General features: G+C 39.4%; 1 protein-coding gene and 1 long non-coding RNA gene across 2 annotated transcripts in view; one reads left to right on the top strand and one right to left on the bottom strand.

Annotated features, from left to right (window-relative positions):
• LOC104048679 (probable acyl-CoA dehydrogenase 6) overlaps positions 1 to 20,180 on the top strand; it is a 92,280-nt gene that overhangs the window by 52,479 nt on the left and 19,621 nt on the right. Inside the window, exons 3-5 of the mRNA XM_064444604.1 lie at positions 5,543 to 5,672; positions 12,703 to 12,809; positions 18,814 to 18,981. Coding sequence (XP_064300674.1) covers positions 5,543 to 5,672; positions 12,703 to 12,809; positions 18,814 to 18,981 — 405 coding nt within the window. The remainder of the gene's footprint in view (positions 1 to 5,542; positions 5,673 to 12,702; positions 12,810 to 18,813; positions 18,982 to 20,180) is intronic.
• On the bottom strand, positions 1,917 to 8,561 carry LOC135312091 (uncharacterized). The gene is made up of 3 exons (XR_010371743.1): positions 8,454 to 8,561; positions 2,873 to 3,315; positions 1,917 to 2,266 (listed from the first exon to the last, which is right to left on the bottom strand). It is a non-coding gene; the product is annotated as an uncharacterized LOC135312091 (long non-coding RNA).

Here is a 20,180-nt window from a genome sequence, read left to right as displayed (position 1 = left end):
ATGAATGAGCAGCCAATCTGTATTTTTCCTTTTCCAAAGAATACTGGATCCCAAGAGTAATATTACTGAGTAAAACTTTGGTTAGTGGAAGAGGTCCTTATCTGCCTTGGATTTCTTGGATGAACTAGTGAGTATCTGAGAGATCAAGTACTGTACGTGGCGGTGATCTTTCTAGGATCAACCAAACACAAATATAAAGCACTGATATTTGTCTTACTTTGGGACAAACTGAGGGAATTTGATCTGTCTGAGTAAGATAATCTGTTAAGGGAACTTTGCATCTGGTACAATGGGGTTTTGTTTCTTTTTCTGATTTTTTTTTTGGTGAAATAGCAAAAAAATATGCGTTCATCTCAGCAAGGCTGAAGTGGATGCACAGTGTTTGTTACACGAAATGAGAGTTTTCTCCACTGCATCCAGCAAGAAGAAAATAATCAAGAAGGCAGTATTTTCTGACTTTAATCAGCTTAGACGTTTCAGAGTGGGTTCATGGGAAATTGCACAACACAGAGTAACCATGTGGTAATTCTTTAAATTCCTTTTATGTAAAGTATAGGAAAGGAATTACGGTAGGAATTCTGTACTGTCCTACCTGGTGATGTTTGCAGTTATGTAATTTCAAGGCTCTTTGTAGTCCTCTGGAGTTGAAATTCTTGAACTATATTTATGACAGGTGATCAAGGTTTGAACACTTAAATTTTGTTTCTGTTCATTGTCAATTTTCATCATAGCCTACAATTTTAAATTAGCTCTGTCGTCTTGATGTCAGATGTAGGAGTCTCTCAAACTTGTCTTAAAAATGGGAGTTGATTCATGTTTTATTTGTCTTTCTAGTCACTAGAAATAAGAGCACACGTTTGTGTTTTCTTGCACCCAGCTAGGTGCCAATAGTAGAAATAATACTGCGTGATTTCCTTTGGTGTAGATACACTTTATGTGAACTTCGGAAGCTCTGTAAACAAACAAGAGAGATTATATAAGCATTTAAGATGGAGTTACCTCTCCTTACAGCTGTGTTGTGCTTTCACCATTCCTTTTTCCAGGCTCACTCACATTCTTGAAACACTCTGAAGACTGCCTGTTTCTCCTTGCTTCAACTCACAGACCCTTTTCACCACAGATGATGTCATTCCCACTGACAGCTACTAGATGGGATTCAGAAGCAAATTCCAAATAGAATGAACTCTTAAAAATTTGGACTAGAGACTTCAATCCTGTCTCATCATTGATCAGGGTCGTATTTGAACAGGGAGCCTGTAGCTTAACAAGTGACAAGAAATGTGTTGGTCTTCACAAAAATGAAACAATTGTATGCAAGATCTCTGCTTCTCCTTTGCCTTTTAAGTCATTTTTTTCTTAGGCATTCTTTGGTTTTGTTTTCCCAACTGGTGGTCTTAGCAGTGTTTTTGTTCTGACATGTTACAGCTGAAGATCACGTAGCCCTGCTCTTTTATTTGTATTTTTGGGCATCATCTTTGTCTGCCTATATTCATATATAAAAGTCCTGACTTAAATTATCAGATTTAGTAGAATGTACATCTGCATCTTTTAAAAACACTGTTTTTTAAAACTTGCTCGCTCTCGGACTCCCACTCTACTGGCAGTATCACAAACTTAACATGTAGAAATATGCTGGTCTATGTAAAATAAGGAGCTTTCGCAGGGTGGGGGAGGAATAATGTGGTGGTGGTGGCTAGTAGAAAATCACAGAGCCAGTTTAAAAGAAAAAAAGGGTTAATATAGTGACCATGGTGCAGTGCATTCACCTTGGCCAGCAGCCAGACATCCGCCCAGCCGCTTGCTCACTCCCCCTCTTGAGCAGGGCAGTGGAGAACATATGATGGCAAGGCTCAGCTATCGAGATAAAGTCAGGGAGACCGCTCACAAGTTACCATCATGGGCAAAGCAGACTTGGCTTGGGGAAAATTAATTTAATTTGCTGCCAAATAGATTTGTGTAGTGAGAAACAAAGGCAAGTTAAAACAACATGTTCCCCCCATCCTCTCTCCCTTCTTCCCAGGCTCCTCTTCAGTCCTTCATTCCTGAGTCATCTACCTCCCTTCCCACCCAGAGCAGCGCAGGGGGGTGGGGATGGGCGGTTGCAGTCGGTTCATGTCAGCTTCTCTGTGCTGCTCCTTCCTCCTCATACTTTTCCGCTACTCCAGCATGTGTCCTGCCTGTGGTCTGGAGTTCCCAATCTGTATTTATTTGCATGTTCATATGTTCTTGCTTTGGGCTTTATCATTTAATTTCCTTGTAAAAGAACCTGAAATCAAACAATGGATAAGATATCAAATTAAGCCATTTAACAGCTGGAAGTTGTGCTATTGTCAGCAAAACAGTAACAATTTGAATACAGCAGAGTTGCCTTTTTTCTACCTGTTTTGGACTTTATAAAGGCATTAGTGCATTAGACTTTCTGCCTAGTTCTGCTTTGCTTTGTTCTCTTACTGTTTCTTGCAAATTAAAAATGGAAATATAGCCAAAAAGTTCTTTAAAGGTAACTCATCTCTCTTTAAAGTTACATTAATTATTTACCCTAGAAATGTTTTACGTATTAATATTTACATACAGTTTGTTATTCTTTAAAAAAAACCCAAACAATCAGAACTGAAAATCATTTGGTTCCTTTCATTATGGATTTTTCACCAAAAATTATATTAAGCATGTTGTTTGCTTTTCTGAATGAAAATTAAATCAACCTATTAGCATGACATCATTGTACAGATACTTCCAGGAGGTCATGTTTGATGAAGCAGGTGAACATAACTCTCCTACCACCAGCTTATTCCCTTAATGCAAACAAGAGTTATTCCAAAAAAGGTAAGTCTTATTTGAAATAAAAATTAAACATTCATTCCATAAAACATACCGTCGTCGCTGCAGCAGGTGGAGATAAGAATGATCTGGTGGTTTTGTCTCAGTTTAAGAGCTGAGTCCCATGGCATGCAGGGTGTGTGCTCAGACGAGCCCCAGAATAGCTGGCTGGGGCACTGGCAGTGGGGCTGCAAAAGCCAGGCTGCCACCATGTGTTGGGGAAAAGAGAAGGTTGCATGGGTGCTTGGAGCCAGCGCTGCCTGCTATTGCTGTGTGTGGCACTGCTGGCAGCACGTGCCAGTGCAGAGATCTGGTTCTCCAGACAGATGGGACACAACTGTCTTTAGCCATGGCATAAGTTACCCAACTTACTTTAGGATGTAGCTGCACAGACTGCACTGACAAGTGAGTACTCTGGGTTTGAAAGAGGTATTCCTGTAATCATCAGACCACTCACGTTTCTCCGTGTAACTCTTCTCCTTGGCTCCTGGAACAGAACTGATGAAAAGTTAGGTGTTGTATGATTAATATTTTTACCACTTGCTCGTGCCCCACCTGCCTGTCTGCATTGGTGGTTGTCTCTTGCATTATCTATCCCTGGATTAGAAAATCTTTGGAGGGTGCATCATCTCTTTGCCTGGTAGGGCTTCTCCCCTCAATCTTCTCAGCTCCTGCGGCTTTGTTCTGATTCGTTTCCTTCCTTTGGTAGGAAATTCCTTCAGTGTCATCACTTTGAGAGCTGGCCTTATGCAGCATTTTGTTTTTAAAATATACCACTTAGTTACTAATCGTGAGAGCAAGGAAAGTCTGTTATATAGTAATACATAATGAATTGTGGTATGAACAAAGAATTGAAGTAAGCTGTACACTTGCATAAAACTGACCTTCTTTCGGTCAGTTTGTGCATAGCATTCCTCTTGTGAAGTTGTTTTGGGTAAATCAAGCAACTAAGGTTTTGAATTGAGAAGTTAAGTGAAAGACAAGAGTAGAACTGCTTGGTAGACAAAACCAAAGACAAAATTAGTAATAACTGTAGTTTGGCAATAAAATGATTGACTGATTTAAAAAAAAAAAAAAAAAAGAAATGGAAAGCATTTGTGTGGTGCCAGAACTGAGGTTATCTATTATAACTCTGATACATATTCATATAAAAATAACAAAAACACTTTCATAGCACACATCTTTAAATAGCTTTGTCTTTACCTGTGCATACATTCCTTACTGTTCCTCAGAGCGTTTACTTATGGATGGGGCCTTTGTTAAGGCAAGAGAATTGGATTATATATTATGCTAAAGACACTCTCATAGTGCTGTCACTTCACTGTATTGCTTAAACTTCCAGTAAAAACTTCAGCTTTGTGTATATTTTTTAGAAACATGCTTTATTTTCAAGTAAAAGTTTGGAAAAGTGGCTATTTTGTAATTCTGACAATCCATATTGTTCAGGATGACCTAAGGAGACACATTATTTGAAAATTAAACTTCATGCTTAGCCTTTTCCACTGGTGGTTTCCCTTCTTTCTGCAGAGAAAGAATGCACAAATATAGCTTCTGTGGGTTTAGGAAACAGGCGATAGCACACAAAGCCCTGTGTTTGTGTGCACTGTGGTGTTTTTGATTTTTAATTAATGGTGTGTTTTGAAAACTTGAAAGCAGGTTAGTAAAGCGGTGAGCTCAGATAGTGTTTGATGGCAGCAAACGAAAACAGAAGAGGGTCGTTTACCCCTTATTGTGTGTGTGAGGCGTGGGAGATTGTATCTCCTTATTTGAAATTTTCTTGGTTGGTCTTCAAATGAGGGTAAAAAAAAAAAAAAGAGAAGGAAAATGTTATATTATCAAAGCTTCTCAGTCAACTAATGACATCAAGCAGTAACCTTCTCTTTCTCACCCTATTTCCTTTGAACTATAAACTATTTGATACATCTAGAAATTACCTTATCCGTCATAGCAATGTAGCGTTTTTCTGTGTTTTGCTACGTGGTGGGTTTATCAGTGTTAGGCATGGGAAAGAGGTGAAGAATAATATCCTCTTTAATTGAATTTGCAGATCGGAATGTGGGGAGGAAGAACGGCCCGTGCTGGCACCTGGCCCGTGCCCTTGGTTGTCAGCCTCCTGCTAATGAAAAATGCTTTAATGACTGAACTGACCAGGTGCCAGGATATGAAATACACGTGTTTGGTGTTGTACTTGTGTCTAACATGGATTTTGAGCTACGGCAGCAACTTAACATAGGGACATGACCTCCACATGGTCTTCCTCTGTGCTGACTTGACTGCTGTGTAAGAAAGATGAGCTCCGCTTGAGTGTGCTGGGAGCTGAGAGCGAGCGTCAGTCATTATGCTGGAGAAATAAAAGCACTTCTTACCTTGTGGTGATTTGTTCATCTGACCTCGGTTTTAGAAAGAGTAATTTTGCCTTCTGATATCATTTTCAGCAGCATGTCACTTTCTCCTGCTTTTCTCAGTAAAAGTATTAATGCTAGTTAGGATATTCAGAGGTGACCTGATGCACACGCAGGTAAGTAAAGCAGGTGTAATTTTAAATTCAGGTTTTGTGAAGAATGGTGTAGTATTGCTTTTCTGAAAGGAGAGCTGATAATTGTCAAATATTCAAAAACTAGTAGAGAAATTGCAGTTGGAAAGTCCTTGCAGTAGCAATATTTTTTTTTTCTTGTTGCTTATACCAGTCTAGTATATGAGTGTCATAAATTTGTTTTTTCTTCAGAATATGGTGGCATGGGCTTGGACTTCTCCTATAACATGGCAGTGGCAGAAGAGCTGGGAAATATCCACTGTGGAGGTATTCCTATGGCTATTGGAGTGCAAGCTGGCATGGCTACCCCTGCTCTTACAAGGTAATTTTCAGAAAGTTTGGTTTAGCCTAAAACCCAAATAGTCATGTGTTTTGGCCTAAAACCCAATTTGTATAAGAGTAGGGAAAAATATTACTATGCAGATTTACTGTCTAATTGCTCTTCAGTAACACTTGAGGAAGGAACCTACCTTCTACCTCTCTCAGACAGTTTGGTTTAGGGGAGAAAATAGAAATTTTTTTTAATGTTGGAATATTATATATTAAAACATAGGCCTTGTTTAATATTAGATGATATGTTTAAAAACACAGAACTTTGGTGCCACAACCAATAAAAGTTTTAATTCCAGAATCCCCCTATTCACGTTTGTGTTTGTTCTTAGCCAGGTATCCCAGTCCAGTCATGCTAAGGATACATTTAGTTGTAATGATTAGGATCAGTCTAATTCTATTTTATAACTTACTTGCTTTTTTTCCAGCTTTACAAGGTGCTTCTCACTGACTGTGACTTTTCAGAAAATAATGATCAATATTGGTGTAAGTCCTAAAGTTGTAGCACGTGTATCATGCTTCTGAAACACACCCATTCCAGGCAATTGCTTATTTTGCTTTTTCTCATCTGCTTGTGTCAGTGTTCTCCTTTTATCACATGCTATCATACAGGCTCCTGCACTTTCTGAATCTGGTTTTTGTGGTTTGTTTTTTTTCCCCCTCCCTCAGTAAAAGTGGCAGTTACCAACTTCTTCATGCGGTATTTTCACGGACATTCTGCATCAAAACAGCAGTTTGCAAAACTAGAGGGAGGTGACAGGTTGGTCCAGCAGTTTGACCCTGGAATATGGATACACCTAAAGGTCTGGAAGGTGGTGGTGGGGATTAAATTCAAATAATGATGATGAAGTCAGGAATTTCTCTGTGCAAAACAGAGGTACAAGAAGGGAATTTTTGCACAGAAGAGCATATTAGCCTTGGGTTGTTTGTTGGTGTTTTTTTTTTTTTTCTTCCCCATTCTGAATGAAAATGCCTGTAAATCCATTGTAGAGTCTGGAATGTAGGCCCTGTTCCCTTGACATCCATTTATCCTTCAGCTAGGAATGTGCAACTTCTGAGGTCTCAGCCGTGGGAAATCTTTCTGAAAGTTTTCTTCCCTATGTAATACACCAAAAGCTTGCTGAACGCATGGAGTTCAGTATGCCTGTTGCAACAGTAGCTTAGTTATTGTCCGACTGAAAATAAAACTGGTATTTTAAAGTACTTTAGAGAATAGTACCTTGCCCCTATGATAGCCTTTTATTCCCAGGGATTTAAAAAAATCTGTGGGTAACAGAAGACAGGTTTTTGTTCTGTTGCAGTACTTTGGCCTTCTGTTACTCTGTTCTGCTGTAGTAATGCGTTGAAGCTAGATACATTTGTGCTAGTGAAATCCTAAAGTGGATATTCTTGGAAAGTAAACGTGAAGATGTCATTAACATGATGAAATCTGTAATTGAATTTTCCATCTGTATTAGTGAACTTTTCTTCCACTGTTAAGTCAATTCCACTGACTAATTGTACAGTACAATGTCCCACTCTTAAGATGTAAAAGTGAGACTAGGTAATGAAAAAAGAAAGCCAGTTGATACAGGAAGTTTTGCATGGGTGCAGATTTACTTCATGCTAACTGCTTGTCCTAGGTCATGGATTCAAACTGCATTCACAACTTGGATGGTTTCTTTAAAGGTATCTGTGTACTGTGGTGATCCTAAACAAGTTCAAAGAGATAATCCAAATTTTGCATCTTAACTATGCATTTTTACACATGATGCATCAGCGATGCACAAAGTAATATGGGAATCAACCATCATACCCTAAAAAACTTTTTAAAAGAAGTCTGGAGCCCTTTGTTGGCTTTCCTAACTTTGGGCTTTATTCAGCACCCATTAAGCATGTATTGAGTGTACCTGCAAACGAACTCAGTGAATGTGGTATGTCATTAAGATGCTCTGCCACGATCAGAGATGTTCCCTCTATTAGAGATATAGACAGCGCAGTAGTTTAAACAGATGGATGTACCCGCACACACGTGTACACACACAGCTTTTTAAATTTTCATATTTTGGGAAAATAAAGTCTCAAAAGATCTAGAGTCAGGATGCCTGTTGCTGTTTTTGCAACTTCCATGGGTTTCTTGCTTCAGTGACAGGCTGTTGCAAATGGGAAGTACATTGTAGTAACAGCTTCAATGACATAAATTTTGAAAAAGTTACCCATATATGTTTGCCTGTTCACTGTTCCTGCCCATTTTTACTCCATTCTTTATGATAGTTTTGTCACCCTTCAGAAAGCTTTATTCATGGTCATACTTGGAAGCAACGCTGCAGATTTTGATTTATATGCATTTCTACTGTGCAGACAAATATAGGAGAAAATAGTTTCATTTCACTTGAAGATGCCCAGACTGCTCCTTTTTTTTTTATTCCTCTAAGCGAAGCACTAGCACTTTCTAAATTTGAGAACTAAATCCAGAATGTTTTGTCAGCCATGGTCTGACCTTTGATATACCTGGTTCTAAACATATTTCTTTGTCAAGTCTTTCAAATGCATTCAGATATAATATTTCACTTGCTTTCATGCTTACGAGTGGAGAAGGCGGCTTTCAACTGAGGCAGTGAATGAGACACATTCCCCTGGGCTTGTAAACAAATGTGTAAGATGACACAACTATAGTGATACCAGATCAGTGTAGAGCTCCTTTAGGTTGGCAGTAGACAGTAAATTTGGCTTTTTTCCCTCCCCCCCGTCCCTTATTTATAGGAAAACAGTAAGGATGATAATGATGATTTACTAGGAAGAGAGTGCTATTCTGGTTCATCAGCTTACTTATCACCGATTCTTTCTCCACACTGAATGGCAGCATACCTGAGAATTAATGTCCAAAATGTTAGTTTTACTGTCTCTCTTCCTGTTTGCTGTAAAGAGAGAAGCTGCAGCTGACAATCAAAACAGCAGTTTTGAAAAGGGTGATCATCCACATGATCAGCTGGGAAAAGAACGAAAATGGGAAGAGGTCATTCAAGAGCTGAGTGGCTTTCCCGCTGGCATAGCGGAAGGGAAGCTTGGTTTGGTGCTTCTTCAAGAACCGATGTACTGAGTTGCCTCGCTCTCACATTTGGTGCTTAATTCGTATGGTCTGCATAATGTAGGCCAGGTCTTGCCCTGAACCAGAGCAGAAACTGTTACAGGTGCAGCTTTTAACATATCATTTTAAAAAGTATCGTTAAGCATTGCTGTCATGATGGCTAGTTATATTGCATCCATAGCCAGTTGTATCGCTTGGTGGTATTGAATGCCTGGGAGGGTCTAACCTGGCCAGAGCAGTATGGTGGGGCAATATGAAGTAAAGCAGCTGCTTCTGAACTAGCTTTCCTCAAAACAGCCTCACATTCTTCCTATACCTTTGAGGTCTCTCCAGCTCCTGGTGACAAACTGGCAACGGAACAGTGGCAGGTTGTCTGGTGGGCAGCCTTGAGGTCTCTGGAGATGGTGTGGTAGCAGCAGGACACCAGCCACATGAGTAGCTGTTAAAAACTGCATGAACTGAAGAGGATAATCTTTAATATGACTTCTCTTTTACAATACCTGCATTTTAGTGCAAAATGCATTCCTAAATAAATAGAAGATTGATGTAATCATTCTTAACCAAAACCCTTCAGGTAGTCTCATCTGCATGAGGTAGTCGTACCCATCAGGTAGCCTCATACAGGCTTCTTGTCAGTTTTCTTTTCAGAACATAGCATGTAGCTCGAACTGAGCAATTTATTCCATAAAATCTTCAAATAACTGAAGCTTAAAGGCTTGATAAAAACTGGGAGCCAGAGCACTTTTCTTATTGCTTCTTTTCTTATGCCATCTTTCACAAAAAGTAAATAAGTTTTCTAAATGCGTTCTTTTTAAACTTGCATGTCTTCTTATGTCTTCTTAATCTTGACTGAAATAGGGACTCAAGGAGAGAAAGCTGATTCTTTTAAATCCAGGCTATGTAAATTACTGAACTTGATGAGGCTTCCATGCTGCCCAAGGGTGCTTGCTGCTGTTCACCATCCACTTCTAACCCTTTCTGGCCTGCAAAGAGCAACTCTTCCCTTTCATTTTTTTCTTGCTTCTTTTCCTGTGTCTTGAAGATCCAAGGCATACTGCTAATCTGAACCTGGATGTCAGATGGTAGGATGCCTGTGCAGGACTACACTGAAGCAAAAGTGTGGTATGTGGCTACTGCGTTCTTAATAGTTTGAGTCTAGGAGCAGAACAGAAAGAGAGCTGGGAGAAATTCACCTCCTGCTAGTACATAAGAAGGGAAGTGACAGCAGGTCAGAGTTACCCTCTTCTTTGCCTAAAGAAAATCTTTGTATGCCTAGGAAGTCCAGGAGTAAGCCATTTTGTCATCTTTGAGATACTGTAGAATAATGCATAGATCATATGAAAACTTTTTTTTCTTGCTTCATTTTTGTTTTGATTGCTTTGGTGGTGAAATAGTGTGTGAATGTGTGAGTGCAAGAAAGCTTGATCAGATGCCGAGAGCTGTGCATATTCAGAACTTCAATTTGTACTTAATAGTGTATCATCCTAGTGTATCTGTCAGTTCTACTCCAAACTTCCTTACTAATTTAATTAATTCACTTCAGTTCAGCTTTTTTCCCCAGAAGCAGAGGAAACAAAGGTGAATAACATCTGTGGTTCTACCAAGGTGATTATCAGCCCAATTAAGTCAGAATAGTGATGTGTGATAGACATATTTTCATTCAATCTAGCAATCCAATGTGTCAGAAAACAGATTTTTATGTGTATTTGAGATGAACAAAGGTGACTTCAAATTTCTAATTGGCAGAGCACATAAACAGCACTATGTGGATTGAGGAAGTCGTCTTACATCTGTGTTTTGCCATGGTTTTATTTTCCTTTTACCCATCATTTACAATATTGTATACTATTGCCATTTTTATGTTTGTATTCATGACATTTCACCAATGTTACTTATAAAATGTGGAGCAAGAAAGAATGGACCACTTTCATGCAACCATTAATGTGTCATAATCACACTTGGGACTTTGCAGTTACCCAGCATCAACAAGGAGCTCTGGTTAATTGACTGTAGACTTGTGTATGTGTATACATACACACATGCATGAAAATATATTTTAGAACGATGCTAAGGCTGCACATTTAATCACATGGGAAACTATGGTCTGGGGTATGGCCCTTGCCAGAGAGCGGACATAGTCTGGTCTGTCTTGAGCCAGAGTGTGATCTCATTGCAAACAGAATTTTCTAATTCTGGAGCTGTTAAACTGGAAAGAAGTGGGTATTGCATTTATGCAAACCTGAGATTTTTCTGGGATGCACTTAAGAGGGGTAGAATTTTACAGAAACAACGTGTTTCTAATACAATAGCTAGCTGCTTGCTAAGCTTCATGTCCTTCCTGCAAGGCGTAAAGACCCATGATCTTCTGAAGATAGTGCTGCCAGACTTTTTTTTTTAATTGCAAAATAACTTCTTCTGTAGCCTTATTTTTGGGAAGAGCTGAACTGTTTTCTGAAACTTAAACCAAACAAAGATATCAAAACAAAAATATTCTGAGAAAAGTTCTTGTCATGGAAATCCTTTGTTGAAATAACTAAAGGTTGGCAAAGTTCTAAGCATCAGAAAGCATTGCCAAAAATCCCTGCTAGCTCCTCTTGTAATCTAATTTTTCATGTTGTTGGTTGTGTTCTTTTGTCTAAAGAATTTTCAGCTGGCCATTCTTGATGATGTCCCAAGGAAAAGCAAAAAAAAAAAAAAGTACACTGCATAACAGGTCAGGGGACTTTGTCCCAGTATGCTGGAGGAAGGTGTAAACACTCCAGCTCGGTTCTTGTATTTATGTGGGATTGCTGCCATGGTTATCATCAGGGACAGGACTAGGAATTGAGCTCCCTGTGTGCAAAAAGTGAAAGAGTCTGCCAGCTCCCAGTCTGTTCTCTGGCCATCCCGTGTCCTTTGACTGTTTTGTGTCAGGGTTGGAGTGGAGGGGAAGGGTCAGAGTCTTAGCTAAAATGGCATCACTCTTTTGGAAGTACTGGGACAGTGTTCTAGGAGGGCCCAGGTAACTGGCAGCCTACTTAGACAGCCAGCAAGCCTAAGGACATGAGTGAAGATGCTGACCTGAGAATCCTCATACCAAAGAGGAGGCTGAGAGGGAACTTGACTTTTATGCATTTCTGCTCACAGAAGAGACATCTCATGACCTGAGGAATCTTTCAGTCTAGCACAAGAGAGGTTCAAGAACTAGACCACAAACTCGCCATTTGCACTGCAAGACCAAATCAGTGAATGTTAATTAAGACAAAATCAACCATGAAATGAGATGGGCCATGTTTTGAATTGATGAAAGCAGCTAAACATTGGAAAAAAAGAGGGTGCCTCTTAACTGAATTGAAATACGGCTGAGTGGCTCTCTTGTGTTAAAACACCATCAACAGTTTTGCTGTTTTCCTTTTTATTTTTGTGGGGACTAAAAGAACGGCTGTGAAGAAGCACTAATGGATTTCACTGTGTGATTTAGGTGCAGACGTGAAATAGTAATAACGTATATACAGATATTTGCAGAGGGTGGCCATCGCATGTCATAACTTTTTAGTCACCACTAAAACCTGGCAAAGAGCTGGTACAAAATGAGAAGATAGGCAGAAAGCAGATCCTCCATCTTGGCTGACTGCAGACTGGTACAGGAGCATTGGAGGGAAACCCCAAGTACTATGTTTATTTAGATCTAATAGCTCTCAAAACAGTCATAAAGGTCAGATTTTGGGCATCTAGACCGCATGTTTCTGTGGGGCTAAGATGCTTGAATGCTTGTAAAAACCTTGTTTAAAATTATTGTGGCTGCACTTCTGGTGAAGGCTGTGAATCATAGCTTTGGAGGACTCTGGGAGAGGTTTTACCTAGTCATAGGAAAATTGATCACTGTGTGGGTAGAACAAAATTTGTAACTAACTTGTAAATAAAGTTGACCTTCAGAAGCTTTTAATAGCCTATCTTTTTCATTATATTGTTGCAGGTTTGGCTCTGATGAGTTGAAAAAAGAGTTTCTCGTACCAACTATAGCTGGAGATTTTGTGGCTTGCTTGGGAATCAGTGAAGCTGGAGCTGGGTCAGATGTCGCAAGTAAGTTAACTTAGCAAATTGCCAATTTTAGACAGCCTGGTATTTTAATGGAAAGAATCTGTTTTCCCTGACCCTTCCCTTTGCCACTATCATTTGTAATAAATACAAAGGAAGGAAAGTCTGGTGCAGTGAGGGCAAAAAGTAATATTCCAGGAGCAGTAACACATGCCTCTGATGCATCCAAAAGCAATCAAACTGAATGTATTTGTCAGTGAATCAATAGCTATAACCCTGTATAAGCTGAGCACAACAGATTAATATGCAGCTGTTGTGCTGGCCCTGGATTTCTCCTAGCGTTTGTCCTGCTGCTGCCTCCCCTGTTCTGTCCGAGCTCACCACTGGCAAGGAGCACTTCAGCACCTCCTGAGTTGCACAGTCACTGTCAGTTGTGCAAATCTGCAGATGTACATGGTAGAGGTGTGGCCTGTTCAGCTGTACTAAAACTTGCACTTCCTTAAAACAGGCCTCTCCACTGAACGTGGGCAAATTGCAGAGCTAGTCCATTCAGAAAATGATGGCATCACTTTCACAATGGGTTCCTCTCACTCATTGTTACCTCACGTCGGCCCCTTCCGTCATTCCTGTGCAGCAAAAATGTCTCTGAACTGGTGATTGTTTTACTTAGAGCTAATGAAGAATTTGCCATGTTAAATCTCTTAGCTTTGTGATCTAGATAATTTGCGTGCAACTATTTTTCTTGTTTTAGTGCAAGAATATGTTTAAAAACATGGACAAATGAAACCATATACTGAAGTGCCTGAGGCAGTAGATAATTTGAACAACTAAATTAAAACAGATACTGTAGAAGAAGTAAAGGATATCTCATCTAACTATGAATTGTGAATTTCAGGAAGAAGGGAATGACAAGCTACTTTCAGAGCTTTTGTTGCTGGACACAGGATAGCTAAACTGAACCCATCGTGCTGTTACAAGTTACTGACACAATGTCTTCCTGCAGACAAAATCACTGAGTTTGACAGAAGTTTTTTGATCAGCAGAGTCCTGTGTCCATCTCCTTGGCCAAATTCATGTCATTTTCTCATGACAAATAGATAATTATTCAGTGTTAGAGCAAGGGTGCAGCAGGTAGTCTTCAAGAGAGTTAATGGGGATAATGAAATAATGGGACTAAATCTTCCTGCATGACCTGTTGCTGTTTTCCTTTCTAGTTAATTGATTTTGCTCATAAGAAAAATTCCATAATTTTTATAGACTTGTTTTTCATTAAAAGAATTTGAAACTTGAATTTGGCTAACTGAGGAAATATAATATCATTTATTTTAATTAATGCCTCTCTAGTTTAATTAGATGATTATCAGAACTTTCTAAATATGATTTTAATTTTTTGATGCAGTGTTCCAGACAATAAGTAACAAATATTCTTTTAGCTGTATGTTGTTTATCATCTAGTTTAGTTGTTATGATACACTGATTAATACAGTTAAAGAAAAATTTGAGATCAACTAGGATTATCTGATGAATCCAGACTGCAGCTGGGAGGCAGACTGCAGGATGAAATTACTATACTTTTTCACCTGTCATGGAAGATCTGATCCCTGGTATAAATCCAGAAACCAGCTTACAATGCTTCTAAAGGGTAATTAAAAGGACAACTTAGACAGGAGCAGCACTAGCTTGTGTTCTGAGTAGCATTGGTTTGCACGAGTCAGAAAGAGGATACCGTCACCAGGTGGCCCAGCTTTAAAGTAGACTGAACTGCGTGAAACTGCACTTGATGCATCCTTTCGTTTCTCATGCTACAGAGGTGTTTGTCTCCCTCATCTAAGTGAAGGGGTAGTAAAGCATAGCAACTGTTCACATGTGAAGTTTGGGGACATGCTTCTGCCGTGTGAGCTGGTATATTCTAAACTGAAGAATAACACAGAGTAAGGTGTCTCTAGCATTTTCTTCTGCCAGGTCCAAAATTACTGAAGGTGATGTGAATACAGAAGAAAAACAAGTGTTTCTCCACATGAGAAGTAAAAGGTGCCTGGAATGAATTTATTCAAAATTCAACAGAACAAAAACGACTGGGTATATTAGTCTAATATAAATTTCAAGTAAATTTGAAGGAGCGCCTGTCTGCTTGCAAATGTAGTTGTTGTATATTGTACATAGTATTGACCATGTACTAGCACAAAAAAAAATATTGTCGACCAAAACTAGCACAGAGCTGACTTAAGAAGCAGAACAGTACAGAACAGTTGGTATAGAAAGTGTCTTTAATTTCAGGATTCTTGGTACCACAAAGCATAAACATTTGCATCGTTTTTAACGACTTTGTCTTACTCTCACTACTGTTCTTCAATTTAAATAATGTTTTGCTGATAGTGGGGGGGGGGGGCGGTATATGTAAGAACACATCGTGGAAGACACTTCCTCTTTTTTCAAGTTAGGACTTCCAGGCAACTGCACCAAGTATCCCTGTTCATGTCTGTCTCTTCAGCATAAATATCTTCCCCATTTTGTCTCAGTAGAATCTAATCTCTCTGCTTTTCTGGTTTTAGGTCATCTTTTCTGAGCATGAAAAAACGAAATTGCACATGGTGTCTATAATGGCCTAAATACTTCTCCAACCCTAACAGAATTTTACCCTCCAATATGAAATGTTACACAACAGTTTGCTGGCTTGTGAATCTTTGTGATTAACTCTGCAGATCATCTTCGTTAGTGGTTTGCTATCGAAACTTTGTAAGATACAGCAATCATTCTTATTACTTTGTGCCTAAGTACTTGTACTTGCCATGTTGAATTTGAAAACTCAAGATTGTTTCTTTCTTACTGGGTGATACCTCAGTTGTCCATGTTGGTGTTGTCTCCCAAGTTTGTGTCACCAGCAAATTTCATTAGTGTATTCCTATTATTCAATTAAAGATCATTAATGAAAATATTCAACAGGTTTTGTCCAAAGGCTGATATCCAAGGAGGAGCTGCAATAGTACCCTCCCTGCACATCAGCACTTCCTCTTTTAACGCAATCTGATGCAATTTCCCCTTTGCCAAGTTCCTTACCCACATTTTCACTTTTGTCCTAATTCTTATCTTCTAAAAATTGTAACTCATGGTTAACTAGTAGCATCAGTTTTGGTTTGCTTGAGTCCAACAGGGTTTTTCCTGTTCTGCTTTTCTCTAGAAAATCCATTTTTATAATAATAAACAAATCAGGTTGGTTTTAAATAAGATACCACTGGTAAATTGAATTATCTTTTCTTTCCAAATGTATTCTGAGGCTGTGCAGATTGCCAAAACCAACAACCCCTGTTTTCACTAATTTTCATTTCTGTACAGTCCTTCCTCTAGATGTCTTGCTTTGTCAGCTATATTGTGAATCTTGTTGTAATGTCATGTGAAATGTCTTTAGTTTTGAGGCATATTCTATATGCTTCATGTTTTTTCTCATTCTCTTTTCATTTCTGTGGCAGAAACATTTGTTTGCTGCCTCAATCTTCAATTTTGTTGGTTTTCATCTGCAAGATTTAACTTAGTTTGACCTGTGGCAGTTTTTACCCTCCGACCTCCAAACTGTAGCTTGCTTTGATGATTAATCTCTTTCCTTTCCTGTAGGCCATCTCCTGTTCTTTTGAATTGATTATTCATTCAGTTAGACTTGAAGCTATTTCATGAAGGTTTGGTTGTTTTGGGATTGGTTTTTGGTGTTTTTTGGTTTTTTTGTCCCGTTCTCCCACCCCCCATGCTGATGATGTAACTTCCGGATAGATGTTCTTAATTTTTTGCACTAAAGGTATGTGTTGCCTATCTTTGATCATAATATTGACCTTAAAAGTTGAGGCCAACCTTGCCTTTTGTCAAATCTGTTTAGATGCATGGATGAACTCAAGAGCACAGTGGAGAAGACGACTTCAGGCTCAAGTATGTTGTGGTTTGCATGGTGAAGCGACCAGCCCTGGTTGCGTATATGGCATTAGCTGTATCATGTGCCTTGTGATGATGCCTTGTGGCCTTTCCTAGAGGGGACCCTCAATGGCATGCTCTGCAAGTTGTTGACTTATAGGTGCTACAGGGCCAGTGGTGTGGACCTGCCAAAAATGAATTTTGGAACACCCACTGAAGTAGCCTTTTCCCAGAGCTATGCTCTGTCAGGGAGAATAATTAGAGTCAAATATTCCAAATTATCTTCATAGCTATATCCCTAAGATTGAGTCAACTTAGTAAATTGTTTAGTAGGTTTTCAAAGCCTGCTGTATTTTAAACATAAAACTTGGTTATTGACTTGATCATCTTTCTTCTGACTAAAGTTAAGAGAACCAACTCTTCATAAGTTGATTTTAAGTAGTCATTTCTCAAGTGTTTAAAGCAAACTGTCAACCATCACATCTGGGAGTACTTGAACATTCCCATTAATAAGGCATTTGTTCTTTAATCTGTATTTGGATGGTTAGTACCCTGTGACGCCATGCTTGCAAGGACTGTTTACATTTGTGGTAACATGATGACAGTGCTCACTGTTCCTCTACAGACCTTCCGTGGGACCTCTATCTAATCACTTCAGTAGCTGTTCCAGAGCAAAGGGATGTGTGATGTAAATACCTCTGTATGCTCCCATCATTTTCACACTACTTCAATACAGTGTCATGTTTCTTATTCTGGCTCTTCTGTGTCCTCCATTTATTATTTAGTCTCCATGTATATGATTGTCCAGTCTCTGTGTCCATGTATTACAAGCATCAATACTTTAGATTACTTCAGTTTGTTGGCCTCCATTACTACACAGATACCATATCAAGTCTCTTGGGCAGATTTGGCATAGCCCTTTAACTGACTGAATAGTCATATGGCTGCTGGTTTTATCTACTTCAGTACTATCTCCTTCCCTTGCTGTTCATCGTTATCTGCTTGTAAATTCCTTTAGCCATAGCTATATCCAATATACCCTTGTCTTATACCTTGTACAATTTTCTCCCATCATTTTGTCCCCAGTTCCTTCATTAACGAGACTTCTGTTCAGCCATGCTGACCTCAGTCCCGGTTTCTCTTGTAAATGAAGATCAGATAGTTGGGTTTGCTTTGTTTTATGTTTAGAGCCTTTGTGAAGAAGGTTCACATGCAGGTTGAGGTGGGTGTGTATGAAGGTATAACCAGCTGACTTAAATGTGCCTGCCCATGCCACTTCATGTCTGAGTCCCACCCTCCGAGTCTACTGCCTCCCTCAGTAGGTGGGCTCTTATGGGCATATAGTCTCATCTGATTTACAGGTGCTATTACGGGTGTTGTAGGTTCTCTTATACCATCACCTACTTATAGCTAGATATCTGTTGGAGACTCTTCCTCAGTTGGGGTTTTAGCTGAAGAAGTTCGATTGCAGGAGAAAGAAGCCAGCCCTTTCGAAATTCTGCTGGAGTGTAAATAATACCTAGTGATTCACTCCGGCTGTCTGTTGCAGCTAGGGCTGCTTGCAGCATGGTGTGAACACTCACGGATGAAAATGATTGTTGTTTAGAACTCCTTCCTGTACAGCCATGCTTAGCATTTAGACTTGGCCTTTGGAAAGTCTACTGGCTTTGAATTTATCACGCAGTTCTGACCAAGAACATGCAGGAACTGTGTACACATACATCTTTATGCATACACAGATATTGAGGCTTATGTTTGTTTAAATCAGGACTCTGAAGTTAATGGCATCCTCAGTGACTAATGCACAATAACAGGAATGGGTAATAGATCACCTCAGACTGAAATATTTCTGGCCCAAGTTTTTGACAACCAAATTTACTTAAGGAAGGCTTTCTGCTTTCCACTGGGATGAAGGCTCCATCTGAAGGAGGGTGACAGAACTGGTCTGGTTTCCCTGGCTTGTCTTCCAAGACTTGTTCAGATGGGTCTGCCTTGTGCAGCCTGGAAGGGTTAGAGCCCTTGAGGGTGTGAAGGGAGAACCAAATATTAGTTGTCTGTCTGAGGGCAAGGGAATGACTCTGCCGATTGTACAGGAACCAGCTTATCCCCCCTTTCACAAGAATAACCCTTCATTTCTTATGTTTTGAAACAGATATCAAGACGAAAGCTGTGAGAAAAGGCGATGAATATGTCATAAATGGTGGTAAGATGTGGACTACATCTGGGTGCCAAGCGGACTGGATGTGCCTGCTGGCAAACACTAGTGAAGGACCTCCCCATCGAAATAAATCTCTCATATGTCTGCCAATGAATCTACCTGGTAATAACACAGAACCCTTTCTCTTTTTATTTTATTGGTGTTTTTGTGTATCCCCAGTGCAAGAAGGAAAGGTGTTTGACAGAAAGGACTGGACCTATAAATGCTCTTCGACGTTAGGTGTTTCACTGTCATACAAAGTTGGTTCTGAAATGCATTTGCACACTTCCACAAAAAAGTAGGGGACAAGAGGAAACAAGAAGGAAGTTAAATATTTTGCAGACTTCAGCTTGTGACTCCTAAATAATTTTATATGAAGAGTCCTTTTTACCAAAAAATAAATTTATAAAAGATGTTCAGATACATTTGCATGGGAATATTTCATAACCTTCTGTGAGAATGAATAGGCAAGTCAATGCCAAAGACAAAATTAATGCCTCAAAGAAATCTTGAAAAATAGAGCCAAAGTTTATTGTTTCGTTTTGTTTTGGAGTTTGGTCTTTTTTTGTTTGGGGTTGGTTTTTTTTTCTTGTTATAACATCCAGTGTCTTTTAGTTTTGGAGAAGTTCCACAAAACTTTCATCTTGTTTTTCCGTCCCCAAAAGGCATAAGGATGCAAACCTTCCACAAAATAGATAACGTTGCTCTATTTACATAGATTTTGCTACTTATGAACTACATGTAAAATGTTCTTAAATTATCTTTCCAAAATAGCGCTAAACTCCTGTTTTGTATGAGGACTGGTGAACAGAATATGTACTACTTTTTTCAGTGAATGGAGCAGTATTTTTAAGCTTGCTGTCTTATTTCTTCAGAAAATGTTGAAAGTGATTCTCAAACATGTTAAAATAAAAGGATAAAGCAGTTAGAGATTTTGAACTTGGGAAATACATGGAAAATACCTCCCAAAAGAGTCTTATCCCACATGCTAACACCTGCCTCCCAGGAGCCCATGGGCAGTATCTGACTCCATTAGGGCAGGTTGGCTGACCAGCTGTACCGAATACTAGAAGGATGCAATGGTGTGCTGAGATTGTATTGTGTGGATGATCCCGATCTTCCTCCAATAACCGTCCTCCACCACCCAACCTGGTGGCTTTGCAGAAGAGAAATGCAGGCATACTCGGGGTGCTTCATGGCTGCGCTCTGCAAAGGGATCTTTTTGCCAGGGCCATTATCAGTTTAAATTACAAAAATAGTCTGTGAGTTAAATGTGGGCTGGAGTGAAAGCTTCAAAGATCTTGGAAGCAGGGATTTGTTTT

Source organism: Phalacrocorax carbo, chromosome 2, assembly GCF_963921805.1.
Source record: "Phalacrocorax carbo chromosome 2, bPhaCar2.1, whole genome shotgun sequence".
NCBI lineage: Eukaryota > Metazoa > Chordata > Aves > Suliformes > Phalacrocoracidae > Phalacrocorax > Phalacrocorax carbo.
Note: the sequence above shows the minus strand (reverse complement) of the source record. Positions and strands in the feature narration are given on the sequence as shown.